This window comes from Gallinula chloropus, assembly GCF_964237585.1.
Source record: "Gallinula chloropus genome assembly, chromosome: 13".
NCBI classification, from domain to species: Eukaryota; Metazoa; Chordata; class Aves; order Gruiformes; family Rallidae; genus Gallinula; species Gallinula chloropus.
The window spans coordinates 20,986,362-21,009,578 of record NC_140098.1 but is presented as its reverse complement, the minus strand read 5'-3'; the positions used below and the strand labels follow the sequence as shown (position 1 = coordinate 21,009,578).

The 23,217-nt window shown below is 54.7% G+C and overlaps 2 protein-coding genes across 3 annotated transcripts in view; one reads left to right on the top strand and one right to left on the bottom strand.

The window, feature by feature from the left end:
* SF3B3 (splicing factor 3b subunit 3) overlaps positions 1-5,014 on the bottom strand; it is a 28,132-nt gene extending 23,118 nt beyond the window's left edge. The window contains exons 1-6 of the mRNA XM_084270225.1: positions 4,921-5,014; positions 4,177-4,503; positions 2,855-3,027; positions 2,374-2,515; positions 1,105-1,217; positions 189-326 (exon numbers count right to left, since the gene is read on the bottom strand). Coding sequence (XP_084126351.1) covers positions 189-326; positions 1,105-1,217; positions 2,374-2,515; positions 2,855-3,027; positions 4,177-4,503; positions 4,921-4,990 — 963 coding nt within the window. The 5' untranslated portion in view covers positions 4,991-5,014. The remainder of the gene's footprint in view (positions 1-188; positions 327-1,104; positions 1,218-2,373; positions 2,516-2,854; positions 3,028-4,176; positions 4,504-4,920) is intronic.
* A 2,909-nt stretch (positions 5,015-7,923) lies between these two features.
* COG4 (component of oligomeric golgi complex 4) lies at positions 7,924-22,999 on the top strand. Of its 2 annotated transcripts, XM_084270268.1 has the most exons (18): positions 7,924-8,002; positions 8,344-8,458; positions 9,487-9,661; positions 10,225-10,418; positions 10,873-10,978; positions 12,191-12,348; positions 12,842-12,900; positions 14,911-15,044; positions 15,525-15,643; positions 15,971-16,137; positions 16,460-16,625; positions 18,575-18,637; positions 19,042-19,158; positions 20,727-20,819; positions 21,014-21,097; positions 21,398-21,499; positions 22,059-22,187; positions 22,336-22,612. In XM_084270268.1, the coding sequence occupies exons 1-18, from the start codon at positions 7,980-7,982 to the stop codon at positions 22,468-22,470; spliced, it is 2,139 nt and encodes a 712-aa protein (XP_084126394.1). In that variant the 5' UTR covers positions 7,924-7,979; the 3' UTR covers positions 22,471-22,612. The 2 variants fall into 2 exon arrangements, with proteins under 2 accessions (XP_084126394.1, XP_084126393.1); XM_084270267.1 differs by having other exon boundaries at positions 22,059-22,999.
* The last annotated feature ends 218 nt before the right edge of the window (positions 23,000-23,217 follow it).

Sequence of the window (23,217 nt, the reverse complement as noted above, 5' to 3'; positions counted from 1 at the left end):
GCAAACCCTGTGCTGCATCTCTAAGAGTCAACACCAGTTGCAACTCTGGATAACACAGTATCACAAATCACGCAGAAGACAGGCCACCACTCAGCTAAACCTGTATTATATTTATTCACTTCAGAGAATTGGAGAAAATAACTAAGGACTCTTCTCAGTGAGTATACTGTTCTTCACATGATGCTTACCATGTCTTCATCAGTCTCCAGAGTGATTTTGAAGATGTCTCCCTGCTCTGTCTGGGCCAGGAAGAAGAACATGGACTTGGTCTTGTGTGTAGCAGAGCAGACAAAAATCATACCTCTCTCCGGGTCATCCAAATCATTCTGTCAAGAAAGGAAGCAGAGATCACTGGTGGAAAAGAATCAACCCAGCAAGTGCTGATGCTATTTCACTGCCTGGAGCATTTCCACTTCACAGGCACCTTAAGAGCTGCCAGTAAGCGAGGAAGCTTTTGCTACAAAACACATCCCCTCCGTTCCACCTGTAGCTGCCCTCAGTACATCTCGGGCCCCAGAAGGAAATGCATTTCTAATGCACTGTGCCTAAGCACCCCCCCTCTACCTCCTCACCCTTCTCTGGGAAACTCTCACACAGCAAAGCCACACACAGTGGAGGGCTGCAATCCGCACACCACTGGTTTGAGCACCTGAACCTTGGCAGGGGTTCAAAGCACTGTCACATCACAGGAGAATTTGCAACAGCAAAGGAGGAGGAAGCAGCCTCAGATGTAACAGAGCAGCTGTCGAATTCACTTGTGTACAGGATGCCAGCCATGACTCACCATCTCAAGCAACCCTATCTTACACCGGCAGCGCTGCCACCGTGGTGCCCGATCAGAGTCGTTGGAGTATCTCCAGTATAAATCTCAGAGAAGAGACATGAACTGAGCTCATCACTTCAGGCTACACCCACCCCTGCCTTCCCTCACATTAGTACATAAAGCCAGGAAGGGAGACGATAGGTCAGCAGACTTATATGGTTCCGCTGTATTGTAAAGCCCCTCCGATGCCTTTAACCTCAGAAGGCAAGTATCAAGAATTCATTTAGCACCAACAAAGATCATCTGAAAATAAAAAGGGAGTAGAATCCCAAAATTCTCACCCGTCTCCTGGGAATTGGGCATCTGATATCAGGCTGGTCTCCGAAGTTTTTGTAAGTAATGTAGTTTTCGGAACAGATCAGCACCCCACTAGGTCCATCAGAGCCTCCAGGAACTGAAACACAAAAAAGGCTGGAAGAAAAGCTCTTCAAACACATCTCAATGTCTGCCCACAGCACATTTCTTATGGTTTTCTTTAAAATGAGTTTCCAGTGCTCTCCATCACCCTGCATACACAAACCATACACAAAAGGCTGAGTATAGCCGCCTGTGTTGGCATGAGAACAGGGCAGGTGTAAGTAGAGGATGGGGAAGGAGAAGGGGGGACAGCTTCAGATGAACTGCGTATGTTTTATCCTTCTTGGCTTATTCTTGTCTACAAAGCCATGAGGTGCCCAAATTACCACACTAGCAGCCTGTCAGTTAAACACAAACTGTAGGTTACTGGCATGTTTGCTTGCTGTCAAACCACCCACCAGAAGGTTTTCTGACATACCCTGCCTGTTCAGCGTATGTTCTTATAAAATACTTCTATCAAGATCCCCACAAAATAGCAGCAGGGGTCAGATCCAGCCAGATTTGGGCCTGACAACTGCCATGGGAAGATGCTACACCACAGCAAGCATACAAGGATGCTCTCCCAGCTTAGCTTCCTTCGTGCTCAGAGAGTATTGTGCAGTGGAATGGGAGTGAAGTAGATCCATGGGAAAAAAGACTTGGCAGCCATCCTGGTTTTCACCAGGATAGAGTTAATTTTCAATCTAGCAGCCAGTGTAATGGTGTTGGGAGCTGGGATGTGCAGTGCTGGTAACACCCTGATGGTTTAGTTACTGCCAAGCAGACAAGGACTTCTCAGTTGTTCATATCATAATGCTAATGAGAAGGCAAAGGACAACAGGAAGTTGGGAGGGGACACAGCTGGGACAGGTGACCCAAACTGGTCAAAGAGGGTATTCTGTGCCAATTACATCATGCTCAGCATAAAGGGGGTAGGAGCACATGGCTCCAAGACACAGAGTTTTTGGGAATGGTCTGGTTTCAGGAGGGCTCTGAGCTGTGCAGTTTGGTGAGAAACTGCCCTGTGCATCACCAATTTCTGCTAGAAAGTCCCATGATTTTTATTTCTCTCTCTGCTGTCCCAGCAAACTGTCCTTACCCCACCCACGAGGTTTGCCTTTGGGTTTTTTCCTTCCCTGCCCCGCATCAGAGTGAGCAGCTGCACAGTGCTCTCAGCTGGGGCAGAACCATGACAGCAGCCAGGTGGGCAGTACCTGTTATGAGGAAGTTGCCGTGCTCTTCCAAGGGCTCGCTGTATTTCCTAACAACGTGGTTCAAACCCAAGTCCAGCTCATAAAACGTCAGTGTCTGCTGTGTGTTGGCTGCTGCTTCTCCTGTCGGATCGTTGTCTGCTTCCTAAAACACAACACAGGAAGGTGTCTTTAAGGAGCAAAGCTGACACGCAGGGAGACAGTTCTGAATGGCACTAGAATGAAATCAAAAAGATGTGCAGGAAGATGCACAAGAAAGGATTCAGATGAAGAAGACACACGCATCTGCAGCTGAACAGACAGAATTTAAGAAAAATCACTACAACAGAAGAGACTTGTGCATTCTAACCAAAGACAAAGAGCTCACAGCACATGAAAACTGTCTCAGACAGCAAGTGGGCAACACTCCCCACCTCCACAGGCAGATTAAGAGGAGGAACAACAAAGCTCAAAAGACAGCAAAGGAAGATCAAGTGGTTTTCACCTCATAATCCATTTCCAGGCAAGCAAACATTGGGTTTTCAAACCCCACATCGACTCCCACCACATGGTACACCAAGGTATTGGCCTTGTGAGCTTCCAGCGGGGAGGAGATGGTAAGACGAGCAGCAGCATCTCTGTTCAAGATGTACACCAGCTTCTGCTTTTCAATAGCACCTGTAAGTAAAGGACAACCGCACCTGAAGCACATCAATGGAAGATCAAACCTGACTACACCTGCTGTCCCAGGACTGATGCGTAACTGAGCAAGAGAATGTCAGCACTACTTCTGTCTGAATTCACCACTGGAACCTATCCCCATGGCACCAATTAACGCTGAACATCTCATGTTAAATGTTCCAGCCATCAAGCACAAATGAGAACTCCAGCTCTCTGAAGGCAAAAACTGACCCTATGCTCACCTAGCCCAGTACTCACTCTGCAAAGGCTGCAGGCAGACCTACTCACTCATTCCACCAGACGAGAGACAACAGGCTGCAGGGAAGGAAGTGCAAACTGAGAACAGCAGCCCGGTGTTCCACCGTGTAAAGCCACTTGCCAGGGAGATCTTTCCCCAGCACTACTTTAATGGAATTTTTGTCTGGTGCTCAGCATCAGCAACACAACAAACACTTCTCACTCCCAACTATCAACGGGAGCAGCACAACTGTGACTGTGCTACCTTCTCACCCTCAAAACCAAGGCCTGTCAGAAAGGAAAGTGTTATTTACTGTTACTCCTGCTATGAACGGCGCTGTTAAGCTACCTGTCACTGCACATCCCTGCTCTCAGCACATAGAAAAGCAGCAAGCACAGCACGGAGCTGACTGCGGCACGCTGAGGAAGCTCACACACCGAGTCGCTAAGACAGGGTGAAACTCATAAAAACATCACCCTGGCGTTCTACCAACAAAGCCTGATCAGAAACGCACACAGTTGTCTCCAGGACAGACCTCAGAGAAGAGACATGAATTCGTAACATCATTTCAGGCTCTGGGAGCTGCCTGATCCCGCTGCAGCGCTGACACCTGCCACTCCAACCTCTTCCCCAGACACCATGCTCTGGGGCTGTCCGTGCATCGCTACCCAAGCTGGCCTCTTTCCAAATTGTTCTAGCCCAGCGTTAGGATGAATTTCTGCTCTTCCATCAGCATCAAGGAACTACTGCGAATGCCTGCAGGCTCCTTGACACATCTCATAGCCTGACAAACTGCCTGGGAAGAAAACACTGCCAATTACACCTGGCAGAAACTCACTCAGAAACAAACACCCACGAAGACAGGAGGAAAAGAACAAGGAGTAAAATAAGCCAACAGGCTGACTTACTGATCATGACGGCACGGCCCTTGGGGTCTACAGCCAAGTACTGGCCTGGAACGATTCTGCGACATCCGCTCTTGCCAAAGGTTTCCTGATGAATCTTCTCAAAGACGTTCTTTGAGGGCTGGTACTCCAGAATAACGATGCGCCCCGAATCGCTGCCCACGACAATATAGTCTTTGGTCCCCCCGGTCAGCCTGAAGGCCATGAGGGAGCGAATGACACCGAACACTTCCACTGTCAGCAAGGTGTGAACCTTCCCTGTGTTGGGATCAGGGCGGAGCAGCTCCAGGATCTTGCCCCGGGAAACAACAATTTCTTGTTGTTTGGTTCCTAGAGAACCCAAAACAGGAGAAAGAATTAGCGACAGCCGAGCAGAACATGCGGTTTCAGGAAGCAGGATAAAAACAAACAGAAAACTGAACCCCAAGAAGTTTTATAATTGCTATGGAAGAGTTCAAACCAACTTGTTCACCACGTCGAAGGCCACTGCTGCTTAAGCATCTCCAAACAGCCCAAGCAAGTGGACAAAATACCACCAAAAGACAATCCAGCCAAACTTTTCTTGACCTTCCCACAAGTTGCAACAGCTCAAGAGTGAATTATAACACACAAGCAACAACAACAACAAACGCTGTGCTGAAGCAGAGAGCTTCAGCAACCAAAACAAATGAAAACCAAACACCTCTTCCCATCTCTTCTCCCACCCCAAAAGCGCCCAAGCCAAGCCGTGCGAAGGGAGGAGGCTACCTGAGAAGTTGCCATGGATAGCATAGCTGATGCCGGTGGCACGCTGCAGCGTCAGGTTGTAGAGAAACATGGTGGCTCACTGGGTTCACTTCACCTTCTTGCAGCTCCAGCCTGCAACGAAGAGGGAGGAACAAACCCCACGTTACTCTGTGGGCTTTCCACACGGCACAGAGAGGGAACCGCTGCCGGCCCTCGCCTGCCTGCATGCAGATCCACAGCCGCGCAGGTGAAGTTACTCGGTACTGAGCGGTACGAGGCGCTCCCAGAGGTAACCAGGCTGCCAAGCACCAGCAGAGCTCCTCGCTGCCGTGCGACTGAGCAGAGCTCCCAGCTAATTACCCCTCTCGCGGCTGCAGCTGCTGAGAAAGCAAAGCCGGGGAACCCCTGCGGGGACGCCCCGTCTGTTACACTGCACCGGTCCCGCTGCTTCACTTAACGCGAGCCCAGCTTACTCACAGCCGCTGGCAGCGAGCGCCTCAGCCGGCTCCTCTCCCCGGGGCTAAGGCGGGAGGGAACCCCAGTCGCACACGGGCCGCCGCACTCGTCCCGCCAGGCGCCGCAGGCCACAAGGACCGGCCCGAAGCCGCCCCGAGCCTCACCCAAGCCCTCGCAGGGCCCGCAGCCCAGCACCAGCCCGTACCCAGGGGCGAGCTCCCGACCGCGGGCTCCGGGAACAGGCCGCGGGTGGACGCCCGGGCCCGGCTGCCCCTCACAGGCCCGGTCCCGAAGGGCCCGCGGCGCCTGGGCCTGCGGCCGCTCCCCCCGGTGAATTAGCGGGCCGGACCGCGGCTTCCCGGCCGAGCGGCGCCAGCGGGCGACCGCGGCGCGGAGAAGCCGCCCTCACCGTGCGGATGGCGGCGGATGGCGGCAGATGCTGCTCCGGCCTAGGCGGGCTCGGCGCCGGCCCGCTCCGCCATGAAAGCCGCGCCTGCGCGCTACCCTTACGCGCCTCTTTCCTGTGAGGACCGGCGCGCGCGCGCCTCTGGAGGAGGGTAAGGGAGGTGGGTAAGGGAGGGGAGTAGGACAAGCTGGCCACGGCAGCGCCTGAATGATCACGGAGCGACGGCAGCCATTCCCCGTACCAAGAACCTCCGAAAAAAAACAACCCGGCCTCTCTGAGCCTAGATTGCCAGGGAAGCGTCAGCCTCCCGCGCTAGCAGGCGGAGATGAGGGTTGGCAAGCGTTCAGGCGCAAAGGCGGGCAGCCCCCGCGGACCTCACGGCTATCGAAGCCGTGTCAGTAGCGTCCCAAGATGGCGGCGGCCACGGCGTCCGGCCCGAAGGCGGCGGAGGGCGGCGGCTCGTCCAGCTCCGCGCTCTCCGCGGAGCGGATTCAGTCGCTCACCGACCTGGCGGACTTGGAGGCCGCCTACAGCCGGCTGTGCGAGGAGGAGGTGCGTGGGGGCCGGGCCGAGCCCGTCAGGCGGTGAGATCTTCTCCGGCGGGGCGGCCGCGGGGCACCCCGGCGGCGATCGGGCTCGGCGGGGGCAGCGAGCCGGGTGCGCGGCTGTCACGGGCCCCGCGGTCACCCGCGTCCTTCACGGAGGGATGCGGCAGCCGGGGGGCGGGGGCCGGGCCCGGTCAGCGCGGGGTGCTGGGAGGCAGGGGCTGCCGCGCTGACCCGCTCGGCGGGTGAGGGAAGGGCTGCGGGTGCAGCGTACCCCGGTAAAAACCCGGCTGGGTGGCTGGGCCGAAGCGCTGTGGTGAACGGAGCTAAACCCAGCGTGAGGCTGGGCTCGAGCCGTGTTCCCCAGGGCTCTGTCCTGTGCTGGGCCCGCTCAGTGTTCTTATCTGTGACTGGGGTGAAGGGATCGAATGTTCCCTCAGGAAGTTTGTGGGGACGCTGAGCTGGGAGGAAGCTTCGATCTGCCAGAGGGTGGGGAGGATCTTCAGAGGGACCTGGGCAGCTGGATCCATGGGCTGAGACCCGTGGGGTGAGGTTCAGCAAGGCCAAGGGCAGAGCCCTGTGCTTGGGACGTAACAACCCCGGGCAGTGGGACAGGCTGGGAGCAGAGCGACTGGAGAGCTGCTGGTGGAGAAGGCCCTGGGGGTGCTGGGTGACTGTGACTGGACGTGAGCTGGCAGCGTGCCTGGGTGGCCAAGAAGGCCAAGGGCATCCTGGCTTGTGTCAGACCCAGCGTGGCCAGCAGGTCTGGGGCTGGACTGTGCCCCTGTGCTCGGTGTTGGTGAGGCTGCACCTTGAGTGCTGGGTTCAGGTTTGGGCCCCTCACTCCAGGAAGGACATTGAGGTCCTGGAGTGAGTCAAGAGAAGGGCAACAGGGCTGGGGAAGGGGCTGGAGAGCAAACCTTCCTAGGGGCAGCTGAGGGAGCTGGGGGTGTTCAGCCTGGAGAAGAGGAGGCTGAGGGGAGACCTTACCACCTACACTGACCTGACAAGAGGGTGCAGAGAGGTGGGGGTTGGTCTCTTCACCCAAGTGACGGGTGACAGGATGAGGGGGAATGGGCTCGAGCTGCACCAGGGCAGGGTCAGCTCAGACATTAGGGAAAGATCCTTCCCCAAAGGGCTGTTGGGCACTGGGACAGGCTGCCCAGGGAGAGGGGAGTCACTGCCCTGGGTGTGTTTAACAGACGGGTAGATGAGGTGCTCAGGGATGTGGGTTAGTAGAGGATGGGTACAGTTGGAGTGGATGATCTCAGAGGTCTTTTCCAACTGAGGGATCCTATAACAGGGGCTTGGCCAGCCTGTGGCTGCAGGGGACACATGGTGCTGCCTCTGCCGAATGAGTGTCCTTGTTCAGGGGCTTTGTGCACTGGAAGCTTTTGTGTTACCTCACTTACAAGGTGTGGGATGAAGCTTGCAGATGCCTTTTGAATGACAAAACCATGTGAGCGTAGAAGACTGAGAGCTTAGGAAGGGTTTATTGATCCTGGGAGCTCGTGGAATCGCTGACCCCTTGCTGGCTGCGTGTCCTTGACTTGGGTGCATGCTTTGGAGGAGAACTGAAGTCACACAAGGCATCCTTTGTCCTTTTCTTTCAGAAAGTCGTGCAGGAAGAGCTGGATGCCCTCCTGGAACAGCAAAGCACCATAGAGAACAAGATGGTTGCACTTCATCGCATGGGGTTAGTGATCCCCACTCCCCCCCCCTTTTTTTTCCCCCCACTTCTGCACACTGTTCATTCCTCCCTGCTTGGCATCCTACGTGTCTCAGAGAAGCTCAAAGCACAAGGGGAGAGTATCATAATGCCTCCAGTGGCTCGTTCCTGCCCTGTCTGGCCTGTCTGTACAGCCTCTTCCAAAGCAATCTCTTTGATTTTTGATGTTTTGCTCCTGTAGCAGGGTGTAAAACGAGACCTAACCTTGCTGCCAGGGAGCCACTGGGTCTGAAAGAACCATCCTGCTGTTGCAGACCATCCAGCTACTCAGTAGTTGCACCTTGTGCTCAGTTTGCTTGTGTTTCCAGCCCTAATTTGCAGCTCATCGAGGGGGATGCCCAGCAGTTGGCCGGGATGATCACCTTCACCTGTAACCTGGCCGAGAACGTCAGCAGTAAAGTCCGGCAGCTTGACCTTGCCAAGGTACCTGGGCCCTGGGGGGTGTTTGGGACTGCTCACCACCACCATCACTTCCTTCTTTGTGTTAGTGTTTCCTGGTGGTGTTAGGTGATGGTGTCTTGCTGGGTTCCCGGATAACACAGGGTGTAAGAGTAAATAATGCATATTATTCTTCACATAGCAGCTGTCTCTCCAGCATCCCCTGCTGTCTGTGCAAGTCCTGGTAGAATATGGTGGATGAGCTGAGTTTAGCCTTCCTGAGCACTCCTCTGGCAAAGTCCTGAGCGCAGTGGAGGGGCTGGTTGTCACCTAAGACTGGGCAGGAATCTGGGCTGTCCTATTCTTTGTGTAGAGATAGACTAAGAGACACCAAGCCCCAGTGCTAGTGCAACTGCTCCAGGCAGAATGGATGATGTGTGGTTGTGTCTCTGGTCTCTCTGCCTGGTTGTTGGTGTGTGGCCCAAGTTCAGCCCGAGCTTTGGTGGGTAAACGCCCTTCATCTTTCAGAGTCATAAGACTTAAGACTTTTAGATCATAGAATCATAGAATCTTAGGGGTTGGAAGGGACCTTGAGAGATCACCATGTCAAACCCCCTGCCAAAGCAGGGTCCCTAGGACAGGTCACACAGGTCGGTGTCCAGACAGGTCTGGAATATCTTCAGAGAAGGAGACTCCACACCCCCTGGGCAGCCTGTCCCAGGGCTCCCTCACCCTCACTGGGGAAAAGTTATTCCACATGTTTGTGCAGAACTTCCTATGCTCCAACTTGCAGCCATTGCCCCTTGTCCTGTCTCCACAGACCACTGAAAGGGGGCTGGCCATTTCCCCCTGCATCCCATACTTAAGATATTGATAAACTTGAATAAGGTCCCCCCTTAGTCTTCTTTTCTCCAGGCTGAACAGTCCCAGCTTACGTGGCTGTTTATTGTGTGGAGGTTATCGCTTCAGTCCGTTTCTGCCTTATTTCTTCTCCCCACTGTGTCTTCTCCTTGTAAACCCCTTTCCCTGCCCCAGCCCGCAGCAGGAAGCCTCACTGGTCACCTTTCTTCCAGAACCGGCTCTATCAGGCCATTCAGAGAGCCGACGACATCCTTGACCTGAAGTTCTGCATGGATGGGGTTCAGACAGCCCTGCGCAATGAAGACTACGAGCAGGCGGCAGCTCACATCCATCGCTACCTGTCTCTGGACAAGTCGGTGATTGAGCTCAGTCGGCAGGGCAAGGAAGGTAAGTCATCTTCTGGAGGAGGTGCTGGGAAGTCACCTTTCCTGCATCATTAGCCTCAGCCCGGTAGAGAAAGCAGAAGAGCCACTGCCAGCCAGGTGTCTCAGTGTGTTACCCTGCAACATAGAGGTGAGGGTTCCTGAAGCGCTGCTAGGTGTGAATTATCAGGCACTGGAAGGTGAGTTGCTGGCACGCAGATTTAACAGCATCTCGGGTGCTGGCTAGGTGAAGGGCACCAGAGGTGAGGCAGAAGGCTCTGTCAGGCAGAACTGCTGCAGTGTTACGCTGTGCAACCAAGCAGGGCCACTGGAAATGAAGGTGTAAATCACCTGATTCCTAAAGGAAACATCCTGGTGGATGTGCTCACATCCTCCTTGTACAACCACGGCATTAACTGTGTGTACATCACGCACGTACCCATCTTTCTTTGCCCACAGGGGAGTTCCAGTGTGTCTTCTGCCTTCTTGCCCCAGGGCTGCCTAGCATCAGTGCCTCTGCTGGGGAAATAGTAGCCCTTGATACGGTCCTAACATTGCCCTGTCCCTTTTCCTTTCTCCTCTGTCCAGGGGGCATCATCGATGCTAACCTGAAGCTCCTGCAGGAAGCAGAGCAGCGCCTGAAGGGAATTGTCACAGAGAAATTCGACACAGCTATGAAGCAGGGAGACCTGCCCCAGGTGGAGCGGTTCTTCAAGATCTTTCCTCTGCTGGGCTTACACGAAGAGGGGCTGAGCAAGTTCTCTGAGTACCTCTGCAAGCAGGTAACGGGCTCTGTGAAACTCACCATGACCTGTCTGGTCATACAGGGGAGCCTAGAAAGAGTTCCATCCTCTCCTTTATCCTCAAGTACTCCATGGGAGAGGAGAGGATCCCTGCTCAAAGCAGGAGCAGCAGCGATAGCAATTCCAATCCCAGAATCCCTAGGTTGGAAAAGACCTTTAAGATCATCGAGTCCAACCATTTCTGTCCTGTGCTAACCCATATCCCTGAGCACCTCATCTCCCCGTCTGTTAAACACACCCAGGGGTGGTGACTCCCCCCTCCCTGGGCAGCCTGTTCCACACACATCCCCACAACTCTTTCAGTGAAGAACCTTTTCCTAACATCTGGTCTGACCCTGAAATGGGAAGGACAGCGAAAGCTCTGCAGGGCAGGGGACAGAGGCTGAAGAATGTCTTTGAGTGTTACCAGCTGACGGGTCCTGTTGTCACCCAGGTGGCCAACAAAGCAGAAGAGAACCTGCAGCTGGTGATGGGCACAGACATGAGCGACCGTCGAGCTGCCGTCATCTTCGCAGACACCCTGACACTCCTCTTCGAAGGTAATCTTCCTTTCCTCTGAAAGTAGTCCATGATGAGGTCATCTGTCTGTTTCAATGCTTTCCATTTTAGCTCCAGGGGATGACAAACTGCCTCCTTCCCCTTTGAGTGTCCCACCAGAGGGACACAGATGAGGCTGCTGAGACTGGAGAGGGCATTACAAGCACTGAGCTTTCACCTGCACAGCTAGTGCAGGCACAGCATGGGCTTGCAGAGGATTTGTTGGCTTCCTCCAGGAGCCAGACTTTACCTGTTCTCTGCATCTTCAAAACAAATGGGTGTTCCCCAAAGGTTCCTTCAGACCAGCAGCTCTCCAGCCAAACAAACCCTGATCCCTGAGCAGCTGGTGATGTTTCCAGGCCTAGCTCTTCAAGGAGGACCACTGGAGCTTGAAAGCAGAGATGCCTGGGAGAGAAGGGACTATGAATGCTCCGTGGGAATGTCGCCAAAGCCAATAATTAAGATCCTGTGGCAATTAACTGCCTTCTCTGTTCAGTCTGCTGTAACTCCAGGCCTCACTGCTGCCAAGTCGCTCTCCTGGCCTGTCATCCGTGCTGCTATTAACGGTCCTTGGAGCTGCTGAGACGTTCTTGGCAGCAGCATCCAAAGCAGGGGGTGTTGCTAACTCTTGGAGAAAAGAGTTTGCAAGAGGAAAGCCACATTGGATAGACACATCCTTGGAGGCAAGCCTTTTCTCCAAGGAGGCCCTGCCTTCACCAACTCTTGCTCTCTCTTGGGTATCTGCCTGACAGATAAGAGCAGAGCTTTCCCCAGGCTGATTTTCCTAACACTGCTCTCCTCCCATAACCCAGTAGGTGCTGAAAGCTGGATTTGGATGGCAGTTCCCTCCCCTGCCAGGTTTAGCTCATGTAGCTTCCCCTGGTGGAATCTCCATACCTTGTATCTTGCTGGGTAGGGGGCAGCTGGCGCACATTGCATGGCAGGAGCTCTCTTTAGGAAGGAAGATGACTTCTACTCCAGGAGATTTGCACTTCAAACAGCAGAGAGGATGGAAGGTGTCATATGTAGAGAAGTGAGGGGTGGCAGTGACAGACCTTCGGGAGGCAGTAGAGAGCAGCTGGAGGATCTTAATTGTTGATCTGAGGAGTGAAAGGTCCCTTGTCAGGTCCTGTCTGTGGACCAGCGTAGCTCTGCTCCGGGTCCAGACTGGATAGGAACTCCTGCTTGAGCCTCTCTCTTGTGCCTCCCCTCAGGGATCGCTCGCATTGTGGAGACCCACCAACCCATTGTAGAGACCTACTACGGGCCAGGGAGGCTGTACACCCTCATCAAACATCTGCAAGTGGAGTGTGACCGACAGGTGGAGAAAGTGGTGGACAAGTTCATCAAGGAGAGGGACTATCACAGGCAGGTAAGAGGGGCGTGATGCTGCCTGGCGCATCAACTGCAGCCTCCATCCACCTCTGAGGACCACAGGCTGCCAAGCTTTGCCTTGTGTGTTGAGAGAAACCTTGCTTTACTCCATATTTTGATGGCTGAAGAGGTTTGGCTTGGAGCTGTCCCTTCTGTGGCTGAGAAGGGTTCTTGGCAAATGGACCCTGGGCACAGGGTGCTTTGCTCTGCTGCAGCTCTGGCTGGTGTTTTCAGCACACCGTTCCCATTGGCTTGGTCTGTGCCATCTCCTTGGTGCCCCTCTGGAGGTTCCCATCCCACTGCCCTTCCTGGCAGGCTGAGCTCTGTCTTGCAGGCAGAGGTGAACTGCTGCAGTCCCCTTTGCTTCCTGCAAAGGATTCCTATTGCTTCCCCCAGTAAGCACCTCCTTAGGCGACAACAGGAGAAGCAGCTGTTAGTTCCAAGTAGTCAGCAAAGGCTTTGATGACTCTTCCTTTTTCTTGTGATTGCAGTTCCAGCAAGTTCAGAGCAGCATGATGAGAAGCTCCTCTGCAGAGAAGATTGAGCCGAGGTACAAACAAAACCTCCTCTTGCTCTCTAACCATCCACTCTGGAGCTGTGATTAACACTACTTAGCATTTAGATAACTCTCCGGGTCTTCCAGAGGCTTTGTGACTACTAAAGCATAAAATCCAATTGTTGGGTGCCCTTCACTGCCCTTTTACAGAGGCAGCTTTATTTTGCTTACTCATGACTTTTAAGCCTCAGCCTTAAATATTGCTGGAGGGCTGGCAGCATCACTGCACACAAAGGACCCAGGCTTCAATCCCCTGTGCCCACCACCCTTTGATGGTCAGAGTATGGAGCAGCTTCCCCAGGCAGATAATTTGTGACAGCATCAGGACTAAATCCCTGGGTCTCTGTTAATCTCTACTGCTGCTGCAGCGATTCTGTAACACCGTTTTCTTGCCAAGAATCACAGAATCACAAGGTTGGAAAGAACCTTTAAGATCATCAAGCCCAACCATTCCTGTCCTGTGCTGACCCATATCCCTAAGTACCTGATCTGCCCTTTTTTTAAACACATCCAGGATGGTGACTCAACCCCCTCCCTGGGCAGCCTGTTCCAGGCCCCAACAACTCTTTCAATAAAATATTTTTTCCTAACATCTGATCTGACCCTGCCCTGGCACAGCTTGAGGCCATCTCCCCTTGTCCCATCTCCTGTTATTTGGCTGAAGAGACCATCACCCACCTCTCTACAACCTCCCTTCAGTTAATTGTAGGCAGTCATGAGGCCTCCCCTCAGCCTCCTCTTCTCCACACTAAACAGCCACACCTCCTTCAGCCACCCCTCATAGGATTTGCCCTCCAGCCCCTTCCCCAGCCTGGTTGCCCTTCTCTGGACTCACTCCAGGACCTCAATGTCCTTCTGACGGTGAGGAGCCCAGAACTGGACCCAGTACTCCAGGTGCAGCCTCACCAATGCCGAGTCCAGGGGCACAATCACCTCTCCAGAGGTGACACTATTTCTGACACAAGCCAGGATGCCCTTGGCCTTCCTGGCCACCTGGGCACACTGCTGGCTCATGGTCAGTCACAGTCACCCAACACCCCCAGGTCCTTCTCTGCCTGACAGGTCTCCAGCCAGTCTCCCCCAGCCTGTAGCTGCAGGGGGTTGTTCTGTCCCATGTGCAGCACTCTGCCCTTGGCCTTGTTCAACTTCAAGGAACCAAATCGCTTCCACTCTCCCCCCTTTTCTTTGTATCTTAAGTGTCTGCACAGCCCTAAAGCACATGCAGCCCTCCTGGCACTGTGCCTTGAAGGAGAACCTGTGCTCCTTACGCCAGCTCTGCCTCTGAGCCTGCACGACTGGGTGTTTCAGCAGAGTTCTAAAGATCTACTTACCCTGGGCTCTGAGTGGCTGTGTACACAGCCTGGGTTTTGCTTTTCTCATCTGTGAAGTCAAGGTAAAGGCTCCTCACCCTGCCCACACGCTGTGGGGCTGTGAGCAGGAGGTGCAGTGTTCTTTTGCACACACTAGATGAAAACGCCGCAGCTGAGACGGTCTTTTTATTGTGGTCACCTCCGATCTGAACACTGTTGTCCTGTGCTTCCTTTTTTGTGTGTGTGTCTCACATTTTCCTGAGCTGTTGGGCTTAAAAAGATTCTTCATTTCCAGAGAAGCCCATGAATCTCTGTGCAGAATCACATATATGGGTTGGCAGGGGGTGGGTGTTTCTAGCGCTGCAGGTCTCTCCTCTGCCTGCCACTCAAAACAGGGCTAATCCTGAAGGGCTGGCAGGTTGCTGAGAGTCTTGCAGCCCTTACTGCTGTAGCTTGCATATCGTTCTCCCTGAGGAAAAAAAAAGAAGCTTCTCTGAAATGATTTTTCAGGATGTTTTGACTGTTACATGTGCACATACCAGTGTTCTCCTGAGCTTTGCCACTCGAGGCAGGGATGGAAAGGAGCAGCGTTGGTCTCACAGTAAAAGAACAGAGAATGTGCTACACAAGCGAGTAAATTAACCCCTCTCTGCTTGTAGCCTTGCTCTCTTGATTCTCCCTCTGTCCCCTCCAGGGAACTTGACCCTATTTTGACAGAAGTCACACTGATGAACGCCCGCAGCGAGCTCTACTTGAGGTTCATCAAGAGGCGAATCATAGCTGACTTTGAGGTGGGAGACTCGATGGCCTCAGAGGAGGTAAAGCAAGGTAAAGCACCTTGAGCACCAATACTTGCAGGCCCTCTGAGTTAGTTACGGAGCAGAGTGATGTGGGATCTGCAGAGATGCTTTGGGAGCACTCTGTGGAAGGGGATCATGTAGCCTGACCTCCCCGGATCTGCCTTCAGTGCTGGTGGGAAAACAACCTTAGGGATGACAGCAGAGCATAATAAACAAGGTCCCCAAAAAGAGGAGGAGGGCACTGTGGGTACAGATCCCAAAGGTGGAGTCCCCAGGGAAAACTGGCTCAGGGTTTTTGTGCTCCAGGGAGCTCTGGAAGTCCCTTCTGTGACACTCCTGCAAACTCAGCTCAGCGGTGTCAGCCCCGCAGCAGGGGCTGTGATGTATCCCAGGTGGGGCTTTGCAGGCCTGTGTCTCTTGGGTGCCAAGACACAGGCAGCAAGGCGACGATGTGGAACTGCTTCCTGGCACTTGGTCCCTGCTGATGGTTCTCCTTTGGCTTTTGCAGAGCATCAGAAATACCTGGACAAGCTCCTCAACAACTGCCTGCTGAGCCGCACCATGCAAGAGCTCATTGGCTACTACATCACCATGGAGGAATACTTCATGAGGGAGACTGTCAACAAGGTATGGCTCAGACTGCTGCTGGCTGAGTCCTCTGCTGAGCGTCCCCAGCAAGGGAGATGAGCACATGGCAGGTCTGCAGCTCTCAGGAAGGTCTTTTGTTTCCCTTGGCCTTGAAAAGCAAGTGGTTCTTTCTGAGCCTTGACTCCAAGTATCTTCCAGAGCCAGATCTTCTGGATCTGTGCGTGCTGAAGACTGGGGGGAGCGGTGCCAGCCTGCCCGTGGTACCGTTTGGCTCAGGGTGAAATGTGCAGGCTGGCAGCTTGCTCTCCCAGCATGAGGGCACCTCAGCTCGCTGAGCACAGGGCACCCAGACAGCTTTCTTTGCAGGCTGTTGCCATGGACAGCTGTGAGAAGGGCCAGCTCACCTCCAGCATGGTGGATGACGTGTTTTACATCGTGAAGAAGTGCATCGGGCGTGCTCTGTCCAGCTCCAGCATAGACTGTCTCTGTGCCATGATCAACCATTCCACCACTGAGCTGGAGTCTGACTTCAGGTACTGAGAATAAACCCAAATTCATTGCCTGTGAGATTGCTTAGGAACTTGAAATTGCCACACTCTCCTTTTTCATCCCAACTGTGACAGGAGACAGCAGACAACTGCAGGCAGGCTTTTTGGGAAAGCTCAGGACCTGCATGGCTGGGGTTTTCTTTCAGCTTGGTGTCCTTGAGATGCTTTCAGGAGATAACCTGCCAGCCCTCCAGTTGCCCTGCACTGTTCTGCTTGCCTGGTTGAGGTCACAGTGCAGCCAGCATGCCATCCCCTGTCGCAGAGCACAGCTTTCTCTAAGCCATGGTATGTTTTCCTTGCTCCGTAGGGAGGTTCTGTACAACAAGCTGAAGCTGGGCTTTCCAGCCACCACCTTCCAGGACTTCCAGAGAGGGGTGACCAGTGCAGTGAACATCATGCACAGCAGCCTGCAGCAGGGCAAGTTTGATACCAAAGGCATCGAAAGCACCGATGAAGCCAAGCAGTCCTTTCTGGTGGGTTTGGTGGTTGTTCTGGGGTAGGAGTTGGTTTGAGGGGAAAGGTGATATGAGGAGCTCTTGGGAACAGGATTGGCGTGGCTACTGGGTGTTCAGAGAACCCAAAAACCTGTTCAGGCCTGACTTTGGATGTCTGGTGGATGCTTCTGCCTCACCTCAGGGCTTCCCCACCAGCCCTGTGCAAGTACAGTCCCGTGACTGCCTCTTGGGCTGCTGCAGTGATGATTCCCTGGAGGCTGGGGAAGAGCCTGTGCTCTTTGGAGGTGTCCACCAATCTTGTTCTCCACAAGGCTGGCAGGAGCACATCTCATCCACACCTCACTCTAGATGAAACAGTTTCCTGGTCCCAAGCTCAGGGCTCCTTCATCCTTGTTTATTGGATCAGAGATGTTCCCTTAGGGCAGGTTTGTCTGCTCCTCCTGGCCTGCAAGATCCTCCTCTTGCCTTCTAACAGCAGTGCTGCAGTTCTTCACACGCTTGAGCAGGCCAGAACCTCAGTTCTGTGACCTTAGTTCTGTGACTGAGGTGCTGGGAAATGCCAGGGAATTCTACAGAACCTTAGTTAGTGACCCCCTTGGCGAGTGTTTGGAGGACCATTGCCCCTGTCTTCTGTGGCATAACACATCCTTCCCTGTGGTAGCATGCCACGTAGACCTTCCCTTGGGGAAAAGACCTCAGTGAAGGAGAGCAGCTCTGATCTCTCCTCCTGGCCAGCCTTGCTGTTTGAGCAGAGCAGACTTGGAGCAGCAGGAAGGGGCTGGCTCACCCTCACTTGTCTCCCTCTCCCTAAGTTGCTGTGAACACCCAGCGCTCCTTGGGACTCTTGCTGTACAAAGGGAGAAGGCAGCAAAGGCAGCAGGAGGGGCTGAACTTCCATTTCCTTTCATTCTTGGTGACAGCTTTCTGCATTTTCTTCCGAAGCAAAGTGCTTAGGATGTCAGTTCTCCCACTGGAATTCCTCATGCACCTGTCAGCTTGCCTCAGGTCCCCGTCTGCGCAAACCCCGGCCTCACGCTGACGCTTTAGTTCAGCTTCAGCAGGTAGAGAACAGCCTGTTCACCAAAGAACAGCTACTCGTGTCTGGCAGGAGGGGGGCTGGCTCCTCCAGCCTTCCTGCCTGCCCTGCTTCCCTGGGTGCAGTGTATAACCCCTCTCACCTCCAGCTGCTCCTGCTCTGTTGTTCTCCGTGACTCTCATGGAAAGCTGGGGGTACGTCCTGTCTTCCACCTGTCACCCACACGTGGGTCTTTGCTGCAGCACTGCGGGCAGAACAATGAGGAGAAGGAGTGGAGTAAACTAGACACAGAGCTCCTTGAAAGAGCCCAGCACAGGGCCACAGAGATGATGGAAGGAGCGGAACCCCTTCCTTATGAGGACAGGCTGAGGGAGCTGGGGCTCTTTAGCCTGGAGAAGAAGAGACTGAGGGGGGACCTCATTAATGTCTATAAATACGTAAAGGGTGAGAGTCAGGAGGCTGGAGCCAGGCTCTGCTCAGGGGTGGCAGCGACAGGACAAGTGGCAGTGGGTGCAGCTGGAGCAGAGGAAGTTTCATGGCAATGTCAGGAGGAACTTTGTCACTGTGAGGGTGATGGAGCCCCGGGACACGGAGTCTTCTCTGGAGACATTCAAACCTGGCTGGATGCGTTCCTGTGGGATTTAGTCTGGGTGACCCTGCTCTGGCAGGGGGTTGGACTAGATGATGTTTCGAGGTCCCTTCCAATTCCCAGTATTCTGTGGTTCTGTGAAACCTGGTACTGGCTGCAGATGCAGCACACGTGCTCTGTTACTGTAGTTCAGCTCCATGAGTGCTTTGGCCACGCTCTTGTCCCGTTGGAGATCTGCATTTTAGCCCAAGCTGTGGGCAGAGCGTGGAGCAAACATGAGGACTGATGTGCTGGGAAAAGCCTGGGAATTCCACTTGGGCTTGATTTGGGTTTCTTTTCCAGGTGACGTTGAACAACGTGGAAGTCTGCAGCGAGAACATCATGACCCTGAAGAAGACCTTGGAGGTGCGGTCTGGATTCTTTCATTGTTTGGGGATTTTTTCCTTAATCAGATTTTTAATATCCTCCCGGGGGTGGAGAGGGGGGAATCGAGTAAACCTCAGGAATTTGGGCATAGCCAAGTCCAGATCTTTGCCCTCCAGCCTCAGGAAAGCAATTTTGAGCTAGCAGAGCAATATCTCTGGCTGATACATCAGTAGGGGAACTTGGTCTAGCTGGAAACACCAGTTCCTCCAGCTTAACCAACCTGGCATAACACGTGCATCCTTGAGGGGTTGTGTTCCCTGCTGGGACAGCTTCCTTCCCTGCCACCCTTTCCCTGGGTGCAGGCAGCAGCTCTGCCTGGTGGGCAGCCTGAGCCCAGTGGTGCAGAAGGAGGTTATTCATGTCCCATTCGCTCTTCCCTGCAGAGTGACTGCAGCAAACTGCTCAGCCAAGGCTTCGGGGGTGAGCAAGCAGAGGCCAAGATTGACAGCTGCCTCTCTGACATGGCTGCTGTCTCCAACAAATTCCGTGACCTGCTACAGGTGAGGGTCTTGCCAGGTTACTGCTGGTCTCTGGTGCTGGCTGGGCAGTGTCTTCAGGGAGAGCTCTGGTGGGAATTCAGTTCAGCCCGAGGGGGTCCGACTCCAGGAGCGCTGGGTGAGGGTGCAGGGGGGAGTAAATCATTCAGCTCTGGGGCACAGAAATGGATCTGTCCCCTCTGCACAGCTGGCAGCTGCATGGAAAGCACCAAGAGCAGCTGCAGAGCCAGAAGGAACGCTGTTCCCCTTGTCCCCGCTCAGCACAGAGGTGGAGTTGGTTCAGCATTTTCAGGACAAGAAATATTAATAGCAGTTGCATCATCTCCTCTGTCCTCCCCTGTGGCACAGCACGCTGTCCAAAGCCTCACTAGGTAACACTGAAGATGGGCTCTTGGTAGGAAAGAGCTGCTCTTCTTCCCTGTGTCTCTTCCTTTCTCAAATGGGAATACTCCCGGCATGGGGCCGAAGGCTCTCTGGCTAAATCCACCATCTCTTGCTGTGGCCTGTTGCCTGAAATTTCACAGTGGTCTCCAGCAGGGAGCAGAGCAGGCAGACTTAATGCCTCCTGTGGGAAGAAACCAAGCAGAAGAGAGTGCTTTGAACCAGGCTTGCCGTTGGCTTTGTGCTCTGCAGAGGAGCTGCACCGGTTTTCACTTGGTTCACCGCAGCCAGATCCGTTCAGACCGGTGTGGCCCGCAAACCCTCCTGTGGCTTGTGGTCAGTATTGAAACCAAAATGCTCATCAGCATGGAGTAAAACTCCCTGGTGTAGTGCTGGCACCAGATCAAACCTGGCTGCATGGCAAGCGGGAGGCTGCACAGCAAGTGCCCGCGCTGCCTGCGGCACATGTGCCCTCAGTTCACTTGGGGAAAAGAACTGCCAGCAGAAACACCAGTTTTAGTTAAAAACTTCCATTAAATGCCAGGCAGGATCAGTACCTGGATGGTTTCATGCTGGGTGAGCTTTTGTGTGATGTATTGCTGAGCCAGCCAAAGGCAGGAGAGGGCTTTCAGAGAGCTCACGGACAGAAGAGCCTTTGCTGACAGCCTGCTGCTCAGGGGAGATGGCGAGTGCTGAGGTTGTGATCAATGCAGGGAACTAACCATGGCTACAGCCCTTCTCCTCCCCCTCAGCCTCTCCTACCCAGCTGAGCTGCACTGGAGGTGGGAGTCCAGGTGCAGTGTCCTGGCACTGCATGGAAAAGCTGGTGTTTGTGTCTGTTCCTGCCCCAGTGGGATGGGAACCGAATGCCTCTCCTGCCAGGAAATTTCCAGAGCTCTGTGGGCAGGGCAAGCACCAGCCCTCCAGCCCAAGCTCCAGATCGGTGCAAGAGCAGCTTCTGGGCCAATGTCTTTCCTCTTCCTGGTATCACGGGTTCCTCAGAGCCCTCCAGCCCCAGAATCTGGGGGCCCTCAAGCCCTGTGGGATCTGGGATTTCTGGGCTGGGTTTCTGTCTGCGGGTCAGTTTCCCCAGCTAGCAGTGGGGCAGCAGCCAGCCAGCCTGGCTGTAAGGGTTGCGTGCCATGGGACGTTAGCTGTGCTCAGTCACTCTCCTCTTCCCATTCCCTCAGGAAGGTCTCAATGAGCTGAACAGCACAGCCATCAAACCCCAGGTGAAGCCCTGGATCAACCTGTTCCTCTCCGTCTCGCACAACATCGAGGAGGTGAGGCTTGGTGTTTCCCTTCCAGCTGTACTTCCTCACTGACCACTGACTCATTTCCTTCAGTTCTCTGCTGTTTCCTCAGCACAGAGCACGGGTAAAACACCCAGAATCTGCTCTCAGTGTGGTGCTGCTCCAGGGGGACCCTCCCTTCCTGTCCTCTGGGCTGTAAACAACCCTTTGTATTTCGCTGTCAGGAGGAGTTCAGCGACTACGAAGCTAATGATCCCTGGGTCCAGCAGTTCATCGTGAATCTGGAGCAGCAGATGACAGAGTTCAAGGTGAGGGAGGGGGGAAGGCAGCCTGCCAGGCTTTTTGGCCAGACCTCCACGGGACATCTCCCCTGCTGAGGGGAATGGTGGACAGATGTCCTCCAGCACCTTGCAGGGCTCTTAGAGACCCAGCCACCCCCTTCTCCTGTGGTTCTCAAATCCTGCTTCACACCCCACGTACCTTGGGCATTCCTGTGGCTTCCAAGCCTGCAAGGGATGGGTCTTTCCTGGCAAGTTCATGTAGCTTTGGGTTTGGTGGATCTCTGCTCTGTTGCTCCTGACAAGAACAACCCAGTTTTCTGCTTCCAGGCTGGATTGTCTCCGGTGATTTACGACAACCTCACTGGCCTTATGACCAGTCTCATCGCCATTGAACTGGAGAAAGTGCTGCTCAAATCCACCTTCAGCAGGGTAAGCAGAACCACCAACCTGTGTGCTGCAGCCTGCCTTGGCCACAGCCCCTCCGACCAGGAAACCCTCCTCCATCACAGGATGGGGCAGGGCAGAGGCAAACGCTACCCTCACCCTCCCAAGAAGCTCTGCCAGCCCCCGAGGCAGCTGGGGGAGTGGTTGCATCACCAAAGGAGAGGGGCTGGATTTTAGTGGGACTAAATATAAACCAGTTTAACCCACGGTTTGTGGTCTAACTGGAACCCTCCTGCTCAGACACCCCTCCCCTCAATACCTTTTGCGAATTGCATTTGGTGCAACCCCTGGGCCCACCTGGGGGTGTGAACAGAGCTCCCAGGGGGGTGAACAGCGCTGCCAGGGGGGTGAACAGAGCTCCCAGGGGGGTGAACAGAGCTCCCAGGGGGGGTGAACAGAGCTCCCAGGGGGGGTGAACAGAGCTCCCAGGGGGGGTGAACAGAGCTCCCAGGGGGGTGAACTGAGCTCCCAGGGGGGTGAACAGAGCTCCCAGGGGGTGAACTGAGCTCCCAGGGGGTGAACTGAGCTCCCTCGCTCCCCGCAGCTCGGCGGTCTGCAGTTTGACAAGGAGCTGCGCTCTCTCATCGCCTATCTCACCACAGTCACCACCTGGACTATCCGGGACAAGTTTGCCCGTCTTTCCCAGATGGCCACCATCCTCAACCTGGAAAGGGTGAGCTGCGCTTCACCTGGTCTTACCGGGGGGGAGGACGGGGACGCCGGCGCACCCGCGGCGTACGGAGAGGCTGGGAGAGTCACCCCGTGCGAGGGCAGGTGGTGCTGCGTCGGTTCCTTCCTGCCAGCTCTCCTCTCTTCTCCAGGTGACGGAGATCCTGGATTACTGGGGCCCAAACTCGGGCCCGCTGACCTGGCGCCTGACCCCCGCCGAGGTGCGGCAGGTCCTGGCTCTCCGGATCGACTTCCGCAGCGAGGATATCAAGCGGCTGCGCCTGTAGCTGGTCGCGCTTGGGTCAGCGCCGCGCCGGAGGGAACGGCAGGAACGCTGGCTGCAGCCCTGGAGCCTGCCCAGGTCCTGCCCTGCGGCTACCTGGCTGTGATGTGGTGTGGGGATGGGGTGACTGCTGCCCTTCTGCTCGGAGCAAAGGGCTTTCCCAGGCCTTGGGAGAAGAGCTGCCATCGTTTTTGGGAGTGGAACCGAGGGAGCAGAGGAATCTCTCATGTGGAGAGCAGTGCGGCACTGGTTCTGAAGATGGGCACTGGGCTGAGGGACAAGCCTGTGCTTGTGGCTAAAACGGGTCAGCCTGTGCTGCTGGCCCTGGCCACATTCCTTCTGTGTCACCAGCCAAAGGGGCAGCTACAGCCCTCCTACCTCCCCCCACCCCGAGCCCTGGCCTGGGCCGTGGGCACAGCCTTGAAGGGACAAGGAATGATTTCCTTGGGGGGGGGGGGGATGCTTGGGAAAATCCTTGGTGGGCTGTCCCCTGTACACCCACTCCGTAAATAAACCTTCCCTGGCTGAGTGCCATCGCACTGGAGTGTGTGTGTGCCTATGGCCCCAGAGGGACCTGGAGAGATGCAGGCCAGGAGGAGGTACCAACATCCCTGTGCCCCGGGGCTGGTGGGGGGGGAGGGCAAGGACCAGCCCCTGCACCCCAGTTCTGCCATACCCACCCCTGGTAAGGCTTTGCCCCTGCATGGCCGGGCCCACACTATCTGCAGGGAGCAGGAAGCCCTGCTAGGGA